This window comes from Anarrhichthys ocellatus, unplaced genomic scaffold (assembly GCF_004355925.1).
Source record: "Anarrhichthys ocellatus isolate YVR2014 unplaced genomic scaffold, GSC_Weel_1.0 scaffold15, whole genome shotgun sequence".
NCBI classification, from domain to species: domain Eukaryota; kingdom Metazoa; phylum Chordata; class Actinopteri; order Perciformes; family Anarhichadidae; genus Anarrhichthys; species Anarrhichthys ocellatus.
The window spans coordinates 3,368,622-3,385,864 of record NW_022280045.1 but is presented as its reverse complement, the minus strand read 5'-3'; the positions used below and the strand labels follow the sequence as shown (position 1 = coordinate 3,385,864).

The 17,243-nt window shown below is 45.0% G+C and overlaps 2 protein-coding genes across 4 annotated transcripts; one reads left to right on the top strand and one right to left on the bottom strand.

Moving 5' to 3' along the window:
- Positions 1-6: 6 nt before the first annotated feature.
- LOC116387431 (chloride channel protein 2-like) lies at positions 7-15,866 on the bottom strand. 3 transcript variants are annotated; one of them, XR_004213016.1, is made up of 3 exons: positions 14,713-15,866; positions 5,139-5,257; positions 7-358 (listed from the first exon to the last, which is right to left on the bottom strand). XR_004213016.1 is itself a non-coding variant. In XM_031854511.1 (2 exons), exons 1-2 carry the CDS (start codon positions 11,394-11,396, stop codon positions 179-181), a joined length of 231 nt encoding a protein of 76 aa, XP_031710371.1. In that variant the 5' UTR covers positions 11,397-14,700; the 3' UTR covers positions 7-178. The 3 variants fall into 3 exon arrangements, 1 of the variants encoding a protein (XP_031710371.1); XR_004213015.1 differs by lacking the exon at positions 14,713-15,866 and adding an exon at positions 11,346-14,701; XM_031854511.1 differs by lacking the exons at positions 5,139-5,257; positions 14,713-15,866 and adding an exon at positions 11,346-14,700.
- On the top strand, positions 710-3,050 carry LOC116387429 (zona pellucida sperm-binding protein 4-like). The gene is made up of 8 exons (XM_031854509.1): positions 710-1,045; positions 1,161-1,348; positions 1,554-1,651; positions 1,739-1,896; positions 1,978-2,170; positions 2,261-2,408; positions 2,495-2,570; positions 2,893-3,050. The coding sequence occupies exons 1-8, from the start codon at positions 769-771 to the stop codon at positions 2,982-2,984; spliced, it is 1,230 nt and encodes a 409-aa protein (XP_031710369.1). The 5' UTR covers positions 710-768; the 3' UTR covers positions 2,985-3,050.
- Positions 15,867-17,243: the final 1,377 nt, after the last annotated feature.

The window sequence follows — 17,243 nt, the reverse complement described above, 5'->3', positions numbered from 1 at the left end:
CACACACACACACACACACACACACACACACACACACACACACACACAAATCAAATCCACTTTGTTTGTGTACATTGAACACTGTTGTGGTCTGAAGTTCGCAACATGAGCACTACAACCCCCTGCACACTTTGTCCCTGCAATCACACTCTGAAATATTCGGGGCTCGTCGTGCGATTCACCACTTACAATGGCACTTTGCACAGGGGTCCTTCTCGTACTCCAGCAGCTCTGCAGCACGACTGCGAACACTGGTGCTCCTTCGCAGTCCTCCGCCGTCCCGCACTCCTCCGTCCCGTAGGCGGGCCGCTTCCTCCTTGGCATACACACCCAGCTCCTGGGTGTACCGCCCGTACATCTGCGTGCGTGAAAGACAGAAAAAGACAGCTTTTATACGGTCGGCGCAAGTGGGAGGCAGTGAAAGAAATACAGTGTTGGATCAAGGTGAAGATAGTCATCTTGTTTAAACACACTAATATTCAAATTCAGAGTATACAGGTGTCAGACAAATCACTGCCTGCAACTCACAGCTCTCCCCCCCCAAAAAAAAAACAACAACAGCAGTGTAACGACTTCTTCTCAGACAATAAGCTTCACCTGTCAGCTCCCAGCTGATTAACTCTGCAGGGCTGCCACACAGTTGACTCCTAACGATGAGAGGCGGACTTCCCAGCGAACAACGCATGATCGATCAGGTATAAAGTCTGCGTCAGAGCTGTAGGTGATTATATCGCAGCTTTGGTGCATTGTATAGTTACTGATACAGCAATGGAGCTTTTCAAGTGCCTGTTCAGTGTGGTGGTGGTTGCTCTTTTGGCTTGTGATGTTACTGCCCAGAATTACTGGTCAATGCCTCTGCAGGAACACCAAGCTCCTCTTCCTACTCAGCAACAGCCGACTGTCCCTCCAGCTGCAGCTCCCTTGGAGAAGTGCCAGGTTGAGCAGGGAGACAAGATCCAGTGTGGGACTCCAGACACCACCACCGAGCTCTGCGAGAACTTAAACTGCTGTTTTGATGGGAGCCATTGCTACTATGGGAACGCAGGTAACTCTGCACTCTGCTGCTGTTCTAGTGCTTCTCAAACAAATGGTGAGTGTGAAATATCTGCTGCAACTAAGAAATTCACCCGTGTGTTTTTGTTGTTTTTCCCCTCATCTAGTGACTGTGCAGTGTACCAGGGATGGCCAGTTTGTGGTGGTTGTGGGTCGAGATGCTACTGTGCCCAAAATAGATGTGGAGTCAGTCAGCCTGCTAGAGATGAACGATCCCCCCTGCACCCCTGTAGACTTCACCTCTGCTTTTGCCATCTTTCAGTTCCCTGTGACTGGATGTGGCACGACATTCAAGGTAGTTGGTCCATGCTTTAGCTAATATGTGATAAGTTCAACATGGTGGAAGTCTGGCACTAAATAACTTTTCACAATATAAAATGGAGGAATGTCCAGCATGAACGTGTTTCCCCCTGGCCCAAGATGCCCGATACCCAGAGATTCAGTTTAAAATGAGAAATCTGCTTGAAACCACATGTCTGCCATGTTTTTGTCTTTTGCAGGACGAAGAGGATTATGTGGTGTACGAGAACCACATGTCTTCCTCATATGAAGTGGGAGTTGGACCCAGAGGATCTATCACCAGGGACAGCCATTTTGAGTGAGTTTGTACAAAATGGATATTGTTTTGTGGTTCTGAGAGGTAAAAGTCCTCTGCTCTCTTCCCCCCCCCCCCCCTCCCCAACAGGTTATTGTTTCAGTGTCGGTATTCTGGCGCAGGAGTGGAGGCTCTTGTCATGGATGTGACTGGTGTTCCTCCGCCTGTGCCCGTCGCTGCTGCCGGACTCCTCAGAGTGCAGCTCAGACTGGGCAATGGACAGTGTCACAAAAAGGGATGTGTGGAGGGTGAGCGGCACGACAGCCTTGTAACGATGTTTGCTATTGCAGAATTTTTGCCATACTACAACTGATGTGTCTTGCTTGCAGAAAACGCAGCGTACAGCTCCTTCTACACTCAAGCAGACTACCCAATCACTAAAGTGCTGAGGGAACCAGTCTACGTTGAGGTGAACATCCTGGAGCGCTCTGACCCAAACATCTTCCTGAACCTGGAGCACTGCTGGGCCACCTCCAGCCCCAATCCTGAAAGCATGCCACAGTGGGATCTTCTGATTGATGGGTATATATATGAAAAAAGGCTTTCCTAAAATGATTGTGTAAATTTCTGTTTTTAAATTCTGTGTTCAACATGAGCTCTTGTTGGCTCCAGGTGTCCCAACCAGGATGACCGTTACCTGACCACCATGGTGCCTATTGATGGCTCCTCTGGGCTAAGTTACCCAACGCACCACAAGCGTTTTATCGTTAAAATGTTCACGTTTGTGGATCAAAGTGACTTTTCCCCTCAAAGAGACACGGTACAATAATTCATGGCCTGATGATGACAGTCATTTATTTATTTTTTTGTCATCTGAATTCCTTGACAAAATCTGAAACTTTCCAGGTGTTCATCCATTGTTCCGCGGAAGTGTGTTATCCCAGCAGCACATACGGGTGTGAACAGTCATGCCACCGTCAACGTGAGTAGATTGACTAACAAATTGTGATATCATCTTTTTTTTTTTTTTTTTTTTTTTTTTTTTAAGTTTATAGATTAAGTAACTCTGGATTGCCAAACAATGTGTTGAAATTCAGTGTTCTTGCTATAAGCTTCATTAAACCATGACAGGCTGCCCAATAAATCATTGGTGCCACGATCCTGGATTAAACTCTATGAATTGTAATTTGGGGGGTTGAAAAAATATATTTTGGCTTGACTAATTATGTATCACAATTGCCATTTGTCAGCTTAAAAACTTGACTCATCTATTGACTGCTGCACTTTCCATCCTTCTCTTGCAGGAAGAGCTGTAGCTGCCGGGAGGAAGGTTCCCTCAAATTGGAGGGCTCTGGTCTCAAGCGGAGAGGTGATCCTGACTAAGCAGAGGACATAAGCTACAAATGCCAAATCTAAGCAATGATTCCACTTGCTGACTTCTAATAAAAGGTCATGCTTACAATTTGGTCTTGGCTGAGTTGTTAATTGAAGGTCACTCGCTATACTTTCTCTTTTTTTTTGCTTGCTGAGGTAGCTTTTGTTCAGAGGTAGTACAGATGAGCATGTAATGCAATCACAAGGTTGCATTAACTGAGAACTGAAAGTTTAAATGTGACTCTATAATGCAGAGCCAGTGATCAGCTGTGACGAGAACTTAAATGTAAAAGTGGTTGGGGAAATGTTGCACTTACACTAAACCAGTTTTACAGTACAGGTGTTACGGCATGAGGTGAATCTCTTTACCTTTTCATCTATCTATCGCACCACAACTCTTTCAGGCTCACTGCTAGTCTCCTTCCTGCCCCCTCTTTATTTTCTCATAACAGGCCCTCTAGGGTTCTCTGTATGCTACAACTTCCAACATCTCTCCTCCACTGCCCTGCGCACCCCCTCCCTCTTTGTCCCACTCCAACCTGTCCATCCCCTCCCCTCATTGAGATGGGCATCACGACTCCTCCAGACTCGCTCTTTCTGCTCGCATGCACAGGAGGTGCAGAGGGAAAGCCGAGCGGCAGTATAGTTGCTTACTAGCAGTGAGAACGGGGGCGCTCATCTCTATCCGCTTTAACCTCCAACCTGCCGGGAAGCATTTAAGCCAAATTGTAGCTGTACATCATCGGACGGCACGGCCTCGTGTCGGTGAGAAAACCATAGGGGAATGGGTGCCAGCTGACAAACACTTAACTGCTGATGTGTGAACATGTCAGTGGAGTGAAATGTAAATTTGCTTTGCCACTGGTTCAAAAAAAATGCTGTCAATTAAAAGCAAATTGGTGGACGCAGTGTAGTCTGTGTGGTTTGCATGCTAAATACTAGAATTAAGCAAATTAGTCAGTGAAAACTAACGGCATTCAGGTGAAACTGGGCTTCTACACTATCGTATTTAAAAAAATCCAGAGTCTTTTGATAAATTATAAATAAGTCTTCTGTCTACATTTCTTTAGAGCTATTGAGGTGGATTCTGTTTTAAGCTGAAATGAAACTTGGTATTCCAGTTTTGAGGGACTCGACCTTCACATCAGTTTGGTGTAAATTCTAAAACTCAGTAAGGCATTCAAATGTGTAATTTCAAGTAATTATGTTTTGCTTTTTCCCTTTAATGGAGTAACAGTCGAGATGCAGAAACAAAGTGAGAGCATTCAACAAAGGCCCCCAGCCAGAACTAAACCAGTGTGGTTTTATTTTTCATACAGAAACATTTTGCACACAGTTGGAAAAAGGTATACACAGAATCTGAAAAACCAAAAATGAAGACGGTTCTTTGCCAAAAGAGAATCAACATGGCTGTTTCCTAAATTAAATGGCCTACATCGGTCAACTTTTAAAGATCTTGACCAATGACGTAATGCATGGAAGAAAGGAACAGGTTTTCCTGCTTATCTGGTCCATTTTATTTTATCACTACACTAGGATATTAAGATTTTGCTTAGTGAATCTTGTGTGTTGGCAAACAAATTTTCACGCAGCATAGAGGCACACAAACCCACCACCAACACTAGACAAACACCCACTGGGAGTATAAACGGGCCTGTTAGTGATTCTTTCTTTGGCCAGTGTGAAAGCAATCGCTGGCCATCTGGAGCATGGACCCTTGGGAGAGCACCAGGTGGGACCATGTGGGTTAAATAGGCTGTTATCTGTAACCAGTTCACCTCCCACGTGATCAACTTCTGCATCTACATTAGTCAGTTTACCTCCCACATCACAACGCTCGACACCGGCTCAACTCCGGCCTCCCACAGGTTGCTATTGACTGGTTTGTCAGAGACCAAAATGCCGACAGAGAAGAGTTCCAGTTCGGCGCAAAATAATTTCACAAATAAACTGGTGTAAAAAAAGATGAAAGACAATCCAACTCGCATTCATCTAACTAATTCAATTGGACAAGATACAATTTGGTCAAAAAGGAGAGGAAGTCTGAGTGGAGTTGAGGAACAGCAGCTATCGTGAATGGGTCACCTGCAATTCTCATAGTTGCCGCCTGGAAACAAATGAGGAAAAAGTCAAATGAACTATTTAGACCCAACTACCTGTGGAAGAAAGTACTGACTTTTTATCTGGTGAGAAACTGCAGCCTGTGAGTCTTTTGCAGCACCTTTACCACTCAGAGGTGCAGCTTTTGTTCAGTCATGTCCAGATATTTTTGAGAATACGAGGCGATGACCATCTCTGCTGAGATAAAACAAAAATATGCATTAATATTGTGAATTTGGTCAACAGAGCCCACGTATGCCATCAAATATCTCACAAAACTAGAATTACTCCCTCAAGGTTTCGTTGCCTCGGGCCGACCAGTCAAGTAGCAGCTTACATCCAAAATGTCATCACTTCATCATTTTATCCTTTGAGACATTTGTGGGAAATTGTCATAATTACCACATGAATTACGCCCAAAACGTGTTTCGTGAGGTAACGGTGACCTATGACTGCCAAATTCTAATCAGTTGATACTTGAGTCCAGGTGGACGTTTGTGTGGGACGTGATGAAATTCCTTCCAGGCGTTCCTGAGATATCACATCCGGTATCGGACTGGCTGTGTTGCACACACACTTCTACGTACAGAACAATGGCAGCACCATCATCACTACCAGCTCTCCGAGATTACACGTCCCTCTACAGCATTACTTACTGCACAAGTTCACCTACCTACCCGATGAGAGCCTTCCAGCAAAACCGCAGAGAGCACCACTAGTCCGCCCACTTTCCACTGCATCAGACCCCCCACTTTACTGCCACATCACTCACTTTGCCGCCTTTCTCAGTCGGACCGTGTCCAAGCCTCACACGACAGATGAGATAAAAAAAATTTAAACAAAGTTTGTTATTATTCAGCTACTCCCAAGGAGGCACTGTAGGATAATTTATTCATTGTAAGGAGACAGCTTCGAAGAAAGCTTGAACATCTAAAACTCTCGTCCTTGTTGCCTTTTTTACTAATAAATATTCATAAGACTTTAATCTCTTCTGTTTTGTAGTGAAGCGGGCCCCTCACTGCAGAGGGAAAGATGTATGTATCACACACTTAAACTCTAACTAAACAACACAATTACACTAACCGTGTGCTGAGTGTGTATTGATGAGACCAGGGGAACAATAGGAGGACTAAAGCACTCGGGCTAATCTGAGTCATCAAGCCTCCAAGGACAACGTTGAAAATTGAATTAGAGGGGGAAGTGACACATTTGACTCATCCCGCAGTCTACGTTTACATTAATATAGGTAGCTGGGCTGCTTTTAGAATAGATGAGTCAGTGCTCTCACACACACACACACACACACACATACACGCAAACACACACAGTGAAATAAACATGAAAAACCTTGATGCTGTCGAGCAAACCCTGTGCACCCAGTAAAAAAAAAAAAAAAATACACCAACACACACTCTGATCAAGTGGGAGGCAGCACAAAGGAGGGGGAGGGCGGTTGGGAGAGGGTGATGTCAGTGAGACTGAAGGATCGAGCTGCTGACGTCTTGTCAGAAAGCTGGTTGTTTTACGGACGTCATGACACGCATCCACGAAGATTACGTTTGCAACAGGTTTCAAATGAGCCTCACACGGGAGTCAGAACAGGGAAATAAACACACTGAAAGTCTGCCTTTGTGAACATAAACCATGCAGACACCATGTATAGAAAATGGCAACATTTACACTTTTAGTACGCAAGATTTAAGTACTAGAATTTAAACTGCTAAAGTGCAATTTTGAGTGACATCGTTGTTTCCATTTTATGCTGCTTGCACGTACGGATGGCAGCCACTTCCTTCAGAGAAATTGGATTCAACAGTGTCTCGCTCAAGGCCATGTCGACATCAAAACCGCCAACTCTGCGGTTAGCGCAGACGCTGCATATATTTTCCTCATTCCAGAACAAAGCATAAACTTTTTATTCCGTCACATTTATTTTGACAGAATATCTGAACCAAGTAAGCGATTAATCAATTAGTCGATCAACAGAAAATGAATCTGCACCTATCTTCATAATTGATCAATCGTTAGAATACTTTTCTGGTTCTAGCTTTTCAAAAGGAAGGATTTTCAGCTTGTATTTGTCTTATAGGATAGAAGACTAAATATCTTTGGATTCCAGCAATTTGAAGCTCCGGGTAAGTTGCGATGAGCATTTTTCACCACTGCCATTTTGTAGCTAAATTTGATCTTTTTTTAAAATCAAGAATAAGTAATAGTTGTAGTCCTTTCAGTCAGATATAGCCAACTAGTTACATTTACATACAAAACATACGGTAATTGAACTATGATGCATTGTTATAGAATAAACTACCCGACTGTGTATCAAGTACAGTAGTTCAAATGATTTCCACATCGACCAACTGCAGCATTAAAAGGCTGCTTATCTGCATCCCAAATACTACTAGTATTCAGTAATAATAGGACAATATATAACACGCTAAAAAGGGGCTTCTGCATAAGGATTATTTCTTATAAATACCTCCACACTTTTAATTCAAGTCAGGGATCTCTTCTTCCACTTTTGTTTATTTCAAAATAATACTAATTAATTTTGGGTTATCAACTAATGTTTGTTATTTCAATGATTAGGCCCTACACCGTGTGAGTTTGTTTGAAATAATGGAGTATAATGTATTGTATCTTGGCAGTTAGTTCTTCGGTTCCTGAGTACAGCCTCTACAGTACATTACAGTCAGTACAATGAGCTGGCTCTATTTTATCAGTCAAATGAATTGAGGTGGATTGTTTTTTTCTGTCTGCAGTCTCTGCTGTGGCTTGTTCAGTGGCCTGCAGGTGACGGCACTATTCGCAAGTGACAGGAGCTGAAATGGACTCAAGCCAGCTTTTGTGTGTGAGCAACGGACAGAATGCTGACTATGAGGAACTAGAACCCCTTGGAGAGACAGCGCTTTTGTGTTTGTGTGTGTGTGTGACAGACGGAGAGAGCAAGAGATGCGGAGATACAACAGAGACGTGTATGAATTTCTATTTCAGTTCTATTCAAAGTATCCTTCATAAAGCTTCTCATCACAGCTGCACCAAATGGCCACAAGCTGTACGGTGACGCTGTTCAATTACAAAACACAAATCCTTAAAAGCGATGGAAGTAAACCGCAAACAGCTTGCTCGTATTTACCAACCCAACCGGTCTGTGGCACATTACACCAAACAATACAAAAGAGAGGAGGGAGGCAACAGATCTCACAGTCCAGTTTTGTGTGGAGAAGACTGCTTGCTCACTGCTGTTAAGGAGACAATCTGTGTCCGCATGCTGCACAGTGCAAACTAGCAGCATGCAAATATACAAGTATGTGCAGTCTCAATACTGTCTTGTATCCATCCACATTGTTTTGTAAGTAAGATAAGTCCTCTTCTCCTGAGCCACTATATGGACATTTTTGCATTCATCTTTTTCTTTTTTTTTTGAGGCCCCGTTGCTTTAAATATTCATCAACCCCAAACAAATGGACAAGAGGTACGGCAGGGTGAGAAGTGGATCTTCTCAGTGGCGTGTCTTATCAGTCAGTGCAGCAGGTTGCTCAGAAACTGAACACACACACGCGTACATTCAGAAAGGCCGGCAGGCTTTGTGCTTCCGCGGTGCTGCAGTGCCCTTTGGGGAGGCGGGGTGGTGGTGGTGGTGGTGTTGGGGGGGGGGGAGTGAGAGGAGGTATTCAGGTGGATCATGACTTTGATCCCTGCGGCAGCCAAATCCTCAAGCCTCCCGCTGCTGGAAGGACATGAACATGCCGTCTCTAACATCTGCTCCGACAGAGATTTACCACACAAGCACGTCTGTGTGTAGGCGGGTACACGGTGCGTACCCGCCTACACACACACACACACACACACACAAGACCTATGGAGCAAACTTGCCCACGTTTTTGATGAGAGCAAACACATGCCCACACACACGCAGACCCTCCCACACCTCTGAAAAGAGCTTCTGAAAAGAATTCAGATAGAAGGCTGCAGCACTTTGACACCAAGTCACCACACCCTGCCTGTCTCTTTCCTTTTCAGTCTCTGATCCGCGTCTTGTCCACTTTACCTGCTCCATCCCACGGGACGCCGGGGAGGCAGACAGGCGCTGTCTGCTGTCACAGCATGCACAGCACTTGACAGCAGTTGTAGAAGCCAGTGACCCATGCACCAGACCCTGGTCGCTTTCCAACTGCTCAAAGGGTCTCTCCTGGAACTCCGCACAGGAAAATAACAGCTTGCTGCCTTTTTTTATGTTTTTTACAAATATCTTGGTGGTTATAAATAGCTTGTTTATTCTCTAGTTTCACTATTCCCTTTGGATCATGAGTTCAGAGAGGTTAGTGGGGGATGCTTTCTAAGAAATATCCAAGAAATACGTTTGGTGCAGTGGCCAGAAATACAGCATCAAGTGCTGCTGTGCAGAATATATGAATGGATATTATTTACATATCAAGTAATTGTTTGCTTTAGGGGTTGATTTCGCACAAAGGGCAATGTAATCATGGCCATTTGCAATGTAATTAAATCCAGCCGTTCAGCTCATTTATATGATGAGTTTATGATGCCCACCACATATTATCTTAATTGACTGTCAGAGTAATGCTCATTGACAGTAAAGCATCAGCAGGCATGGATGAAATGGTTATTTTTTGTTCAATTGTCTTTAACACGTTAAATAGTCAATCAGCTGCCGATTTTATAAAAAGACTATTGCCAGAAATGTATAACTACTTGAAGGAATTGGCAATTTTTTTGTGCAGTAGCTGTGAACGAGGAGATGACATTTCTGTGCCGAGTCCTGGTGGAGAAGTTATGAGACAGATCTCTAATTTTCTCTATCTGCTTCATGTCATCTGCTTAGTCCTGCTATACAGCACCAGTGCTTCTGTTGGTGCCAAAAGATTCAAGCAACCACATGACTGAAAATCCTATGAATCTTGCTGATGGCAAACAATAAAGCAGAGGATCCTTTTGTCAACATTAGAATCCAATTTAAGACTGCAGCTACAGGCAAATAAACTCTGTGAGCCGTCACTTATCTGATTTTAGTTTGTGATTAATATCTATCTGTGCACGTCATTCAGTTTTCTAAGAGGTAAACACAGGTGCTTTGTTTAACCAGAGGAAATGTATTTGATAAATAGCGCTGTCACTTTGTACTGAGAAAGTATCGGGACACAAGCTGCACAAACGCTTGCATGTGCAGAAACAAACATGCATGCATCTATTTTAGGGTTAATGACTGCAGGTATGAGTGATAAAGCCATCGATCTGAGTGCTACGGTCAACGGAGAGGGAGGGAGTCAGACGGCACGTTCCAATCCTCAGAGACTCTGACTGCCATCTTACATTACTATCAATCTTTACACTGAGACACACAGCACGGCATCGATCTTCCCACAGACAAAAGAGCAGAAAAAAAGCACCTCTGTACTCCACTTGGGCCCAACACATCTGCACGAAGACTGACTGACTGACAGATGCACATGTGAAAATAAGTGGACACAAAAAAGAAGCGAGGAAAGGAAGATAACAGATAACTGCAGTCACAGATCTACAAATCACTTTAATCCACTGGTCTGTCTGTCCCTTTTATCTGAATATAGATGTCCCTGCGCGGAGTGCTCCAGGGTTTCACTGTCCACACATGAGCGGGTAAAACTGGTGCATGAAGCAATTCATATAGAGAAGCACTTTTTGTTCACAAGCAGAAAGGGGCCGCGCAAATAAACAGGAAGGACGACAGAGGAATACATGAGGGGGCACGGGGAGGGACCAGATCTGCGGGAGAAATAGGGGAGATATAAGGGAGACAGAGGACGTGAGTGAAATACATTCGAGCTCCAGCGAGACTCTAATCTTATATTGCAAGGATATTAACATCTTAATAATGACCCATTAGGCCACACATAAAGCAATCACAGATAGCCATGCGTGCAGTTCTTCAAGCTGAACAAATTAATCTGACATGGTTTGGTGAAATCTAAATTGATAAGAATGAATTAAGGCAGGCAGAGGCTGAGAGTGATGCAACACCTGTGGATCGAGGTACCTGAAGGGAGAGCACTGCAGCCACTTGAGGGAAAGCAGGGCAAAAAAAAGGCAGTACAATCAGCCAACAAGGGAATATTCCACAGAAATAGAAATAAAAAGCTGCACACAATCATCTCCCCCCCTGTCCTCATATGGACAACAGTTGAGCAACCGGCAGCTGCATCTCCATCCTGCGGCTAAACCGGCATCCATGACGCCCCTACATGACCGAAGACATCTTTCTATGACCTCATCCGAAACTCACCAAAGTTTGCTGATACTGAAGCGTCCGGTCCTCGGCCTTGTCCTTCACCATTGTCGCAATATCCTCATCACGGACACCCCGATCCGAGAGACTCCTTGCGGGAGCAGCAAGTCCACAGCCCGCTGATTAATCTGCGGAGGACCGGGCCGTCACATGTGCAGCGTGTAACAGGTCTCTTATCGTGAGGCGTCCTGCGCTATGCACAGCGCCGCCGCGATGCGATGTGCGCGCGTGTGTGTGTGTGTGTGTGTGTGTGTGCAAGATGAGAGTATATCGCCGGCTGCCGACTCGCAGCAGCGCTCGTGCGGTTTGACTGCAAAACACCGCCTCCCTCCTCCACTATCTGCACCGTCCCCACGGTCTCTCTGGAGTTACGAATGATGTGATGTTTTTTGGTTTGTTTTTTTGTGCAGAGGCGCGTGCAGGTGCCGGTGTAATGAAAAGCCTATTTGGACAAATGAGGATGTGTAGTAGGACGTGTTGCTCTTATTTATTCTGGCGTGGTATCTCACAAACTGCGCCTTGCTCCCGATTTGAGTCATCACTGGATTGATTCAAGTGCGATGAGTAATTCATAAGGGTGAGGCGTATGTCAGGCAGTTTTACGGCTCCGTCAATGTCGTAAATGCATTTTTACAACAGCCCTTTAGTAAGTAAATAAAAGACGGTGGCTGATCATCCATTAGTGACTTAGCCAATGCCGTTTTTCATGTGTCTCACTGTCATGTAACGGTATAGTTCCAAGTGAAGTGAATCCAGTGTTTTGTACAATGAGTTTATCATTTTCTGGATTTATTTCCAGATAATATTTCTAAATCTAATTCCTTTTATTTTATTTATTTTTCGCTTGTGACTTGTTCTTTAAAGGGGCAGTCGCTTTTCGTAAAGATGGGTTCTCACAAAAGACACGTTTAATAAAGACTGCATGGTCAAAGTCAATGCAGCAGAAGCACAAGAAGAATAAGAAGATGTCCTGACTTCTAGTTCCTGAATGGTCATCCTCCAAAAACGATTTCTCATAATGCAACTCAATGTATTTATTTACACCCTTGAAGGCTTGAAGTTTCACAGCCCAACTCAAATTAACTCTGATGACGATTCATGGCAAATGACCTAATGTCATGTTTAAAAAGCAGTGGAATGGTCTTTTAAAAGCCCTCGTGTTGATACAATCTGAACTGGAATATCAGCAACTCTCTTATCTTTTTGTTTCTTTTTTTGAAGCTGTCTGGGGACAATATATGAGATCACCGAATGATTGATAGCATGAAGAACAATACCAATGTGGCGAAAATCTAAAGACTTCCACTGGCTTGCAGTTTACTTTCTCTCACACGCACAGAAAACATGCAACTCACCTGGATGTGACACATAGCTATAATAAATTAAAGTGAAAACCTGATCTGAGTGGTCCCTTTTAGCAATAGCCCCATTCAGGGTCAATGAATGAGAATATGACATCTACACAACTGAACCCCTATATGGCAGATTTTGGACATCATCAAAACACCAAATGAGGGAATATCATGTGGGAGATGGTGTTCATCCCTCTAGCTCAAAGACGGGTAGAATACAATGTTAGAATATATGCATTGCCTCATATTCACGTGTATTTAGGAGAACCAGTCTTCTACTATTGGCTGCCAAATGTCCCCGTAAGGGGCACTTAGTAGTAAGTGCTGTGCTCACGGCCACAACAACAGTCGCCGTTGAGGCTAATAAACCATAAAACTTCCTTCTGTTAAATGCGTGCGCTTTCAGGATCACTTCTCAGGAGAGATTGCATCCAGCACTGAACGCTCAGACGTGAAGTGTTGTTACAGTCTCAGATCGCTTCCTTTCCTCAGATGACACATGTATTACAATGCTGTGAGCTCATCTCTCTGGGCTTTCACTGAAGGCTTTTCAGAGGTGCTATACTCACTGGCAGGGAAATCTATCGCGCTGAAAGATGCGGTGCCAAAAGAGACTCGCACCTGAAAGATAACCACTGTTCCAAGGATTCACTGCTGCTTCGTCGGGATGCCAAACATCCGTCATGTTTGCCAGTAAGCCCTCAGTCGGTCTGGGAATATAGGAAATTCAAATTCTCAGGAGTTCAGAACTTTATCAGGTCTAAAGAAATAATGCTTATCTTAGCCACCAGCATTGTTTTAAAGTTGTACCACCAAAACAGCAGCTCACTAATGAATTCATGGCGTTTTACAATGTACCTTGTCACAGGCCAGTGCACATTTGAATATCAAACTCTCTGATCCTTTACAGGTTAAAAGACTTAACTCCTCTGGGAGTCCATGCCTCTGACTGGCTGACAGATAAAACGGGCACAAGACTGCAGCTGATTGGCTGTTGGCAGGGCAACCAGTTCAAAGCGCTGGACCACCGGCACCAGAACCAGGGCCTCCGAGACCGCAGAGTGATTTCCCCCAAAAGCACTCCCCTCTTCACACATCTCATTAGTCATGCACTCCGGGTTTATACACACCTACAGCCCGTCCTCACATCATCCCCCCTCCCTTTTAACTGAGGGTAAAGAGTGTCAGCGACTTCATTTTATCAGGGAGCTGGCAGCCACAGACAGGCAGGGGTACCGGGGCCCCGGCAGCAGAGGAACTGGGTGCTCTGCAGCCCCGAGCACCGGCACACTGGCCCACATCTTTCCATCTCCACAGGACTCTTTAGAAATACAAACCACCCACCACTTAATGGAGGTTCGGTTCCAAAATACAAGAGGAAAAACAACATGTCCCCTGTCCCCTGTGACAGTGACAGTTCAGAGTAGAGCTCAATGACCACATGATGAGAAAGCATGGTCAAATAAATCCATTTGCAGCCCTCATTAAAAAATAGTGTGAAGCATTTAAGGTTTTGTTTAGTTAAGTGTTATGATTTGTGTGTCACTGTAAGGAAAGATATGTCTTAAACTCAAGGAAACCAGAGAAATAATCTCAGACTATGTCTTTCTTTTCATTATTTGTTATGACGGACATGAAGGCATCAACCTTATTTAATCTGACATACTATAGGCATGAATGTGCCCATCTTCTCACACATCTATTTGACTGCGATACATCCACAGTATTACAAGGACCTTGAGTCCTTGCGCAATAATGTACAACCACCTGTGCTCCTGTTTTGTGTTACATGACAAGTTGCGGTCATTCCTATTAGCTTCGGCTGACAGAAAACATTTAACCCGTCGGAAATTACCACAGAATTACACCAGAACACCAGCAAATTCACCGTTTCCCAATCAGACCTCCAATTACCATTTGCCCTTGAGCCAGATGTGGGCAAAGTTCGGGAGACAAGCTCAGATCAGACACTTTGGAGATTGATGCATATTGTCAGTACGCAGCATACTTACGGTTTCCCCCCCGAGTCTGCTTGCCTCCTCTTTTTTTCTTCTTCTTCTTCTTCTTCTTCTTCTCTCCTCCTCGGGCTACGGATTCGAAACCGTCAGCTGTGTCCCTCCATTGCGCCTTGGCGGAAACAATGAGTGATATAACGGGGCACACAGCTACAGGTTGCAGCGCACACTCAGTCGATGGTGTGATCGGGCAGCGGATGACTCCCGGGGAAAATTACACTTCACTCCGCCGAGGAAAACAAATCTCAGTAGATACCAGAAACTGGCCCGTTGCAATCCCTACAGCGCCCGCGCAAAAGTTGTCAACACGGCGCGTAATTACCGCTTTTGCGCCTCCAGAGCAGCAGCGCACATGCGGAGCGGGCAGCTGCTGGTCGGCTTTGGAGACCGGGAGCGACAACAGCCGGTCGTTGGAGAGTGCGGCTGCATGGGATTTGCGAGGCAAAACTCTATGACAAGATGCTATACAGTCTCCTCGTCGGCTCCAGCTGAGGTGGGAGGGAGACAGCGGGGTACCGGGTGTCGTGTCCGTGATGCAATGCGGGTACAGTCGGTGCCATCGCCCGCAGTTTTCTCTTTGTGTGCAGAAATCCAGGCGCACCGGTCATTATCTGCGGAGCCGCGGCGCACATTCGTCTCAATTAACGGCGGTCGGGATTAACTGCAGAGGTAGCATGTGTTTAGTGTTCATGCTCTCTCTCTCTCTCTCTCCCCCCTCTCTCCCTTCTTGTATGTCACAAGACGCACTCTTTGGCTCTAATAGATGCATGCGTCTTAATCATGGCACACATAAACAGCTGGGCGCACACCCTCAGGAGGAGGGCAGGGTCTCAGTCAATGTCCAGGCTGGGGTGATGGGGTTGAGCACGTGCATCTCAAATTATGATGGATGGTGCATTCCCCTTATGGCTTCTCTAATCCATGTCTTTGACAGCTGTTATACCTCCTCAACACCCCCCAAACAGGGACAATTGAATTGGAGCGTCACCACGTCGTCCAGCTGCGGCCCCCATGCATTAAAACAAGACGGATGATTTGTTTGTATCCGGGCAAAGACCGCTTGATCACTTCTTCTTCATGGGCGAAGGCCATTAAATGATCCTCGAGAGGGCAATCACGTTGGCAGTGATTTCACCTTGTCCTCCCTGAAAAGACCACAAGTCTGTGAGAATACATGAAGCAGCTTAGTCAAAATGTTACATCAACAAAAGTTACAAAATAAAGAAATCTTGGCCCGATTTGGACCCTTTTAAGCTTTTGTGAACCTTAATGTGAAAGCAGTCTGACCTGCTGGTACATTAACAACCTTCTACATGGGATTGTGAGTGTCTGAAATCCCCAAAAGACAATTTTCGAAGGCACTTATCTGCATTATAGACACAGCTAAATCATCACAAACAGGATACACGCGCACAAGCTATATATGGGCTGTGTATACCTCTGACACAAATTTTGTGAATTATATGAACCCAAGCTGCTACTGCTATTGGTTGGAGCAAACCCTGACAAAAAAGCAAATAGCCTCCGGCAGTAGTGACCGGATTCGATGTCAGCTGTGTAAATGGAGTCTGTCACAATAATAAATCATTAACCTTTTTAGTCAGCAAGTATGCTGTCCGCTCAACACTCCGAAAGTCAACTGTGACCCAATGAGAAGCAAAATAGTGCAGCTAATCAATGAAATGCCATTTTGTTATGCTGCGCAGCAGGGAAGTTGGAGCGCATCCTGCTCTCCGGCTAGATAACACTCGCACTTCCCACTACTGAATGAGAAAGGTGGGAAATCAAGCGGCGAGAAGACAAAAAAGGACACACAGCTCCTCTGCACTGGACACGGGGGCATTTTCCACCTGGCACATTTCTGAATGGAGCAAATGTCGATTCCTTGGGAGCGGCCGAGGAGGGCATGGCTTTAAGCAGTGAGTAGTGCGCCTAAAAAGTTTGACCTGTGAGAATTGAGTGCACTTGTTATGAGCGGAACAAGCTGGTTTGTGGCGCCTCCGCTTCAGCGTGTGCTTACGTGTTCGTCCAGGACTCATGCTGCTCTGCATGGTATCCTCGAAGGTCTGGGACGCTGAGACAAACCCATCGATTTTGTGTGTAATAAGGGCGCCAGGAGGGCTATGAATGTCATGGCTGGCTTAGAGAGTACGCTGGTGAGGATATGATTGTCACAGATACATTTTCCCAACATTTCTGCTCCTGCTGGGGGTGATGCATCTAACCCTCCTGCCTGTCTGCTGTTACCTGTAGTCACCCATCAGTCTGTCTCTCTGTAGTCCACCCATTTGTCCGTCTTCTGTCACCTGTCTCCTCCCATGCAGAGTGGCGACTGTAATGGCTCCACAAACCTCTCCACGCCGGTTCAGCTACCATGTACTGAGCTTCATATGGCATCTTGGGGAAACAATTCAGTATGTTGGCACATGTATGAGTCCAAAAGCCTCTACCACAATGGCTTTCTTATTAGCTTACTATTGGTGGAAGTGGTTTATCTTTTTTTTGTATCACCTTCTAAAAACATTGCT

What these genes read in the sequence shown, in the direction of transcription:
- LOC116387429 (XM_031854509.1), top strand. Translation starts at nt 769, where the DNA reads ATGGAGCTTTTCAAGTGCCTGTTCAGTGTGGTGGTGGTTGCTCTTTTG. An exon ending in CAAAAAGGGATGTGTGGAGG is followed by an intron (nt 1,897 to 1,977) that starts GTGAGCGGCACG and finishes TCTTGCTTGCAG; the next exon opens with AAAACGCAGCGTACAGCTCC. An exon ending in TGGGATCTTCTGATTGATGG is followed by an intron (nt 2,171 to 2,260) that starts GTATATATATGA and finishes TGTTGGCTCCAG; the next exon opens with GTGTCCCAACCAGGATGACC.
- LOC116387431 (XM_031854511.1), bottom strand. Translation starts at nt 11,396, where the DNA reads ATGGTGAAGGACAAGGCCGAGGACCGGACGCTTCAGTATCAGCAAACT. An exon ending in TTCAGTATCAGCAAACTTTG is followed by an intron (nt 359 to 11,345) that starts GTGAGTTTCGGA and finishes TCACGCACGCAG; the next exon opens with ATGTACGGGCGGTACACCCA.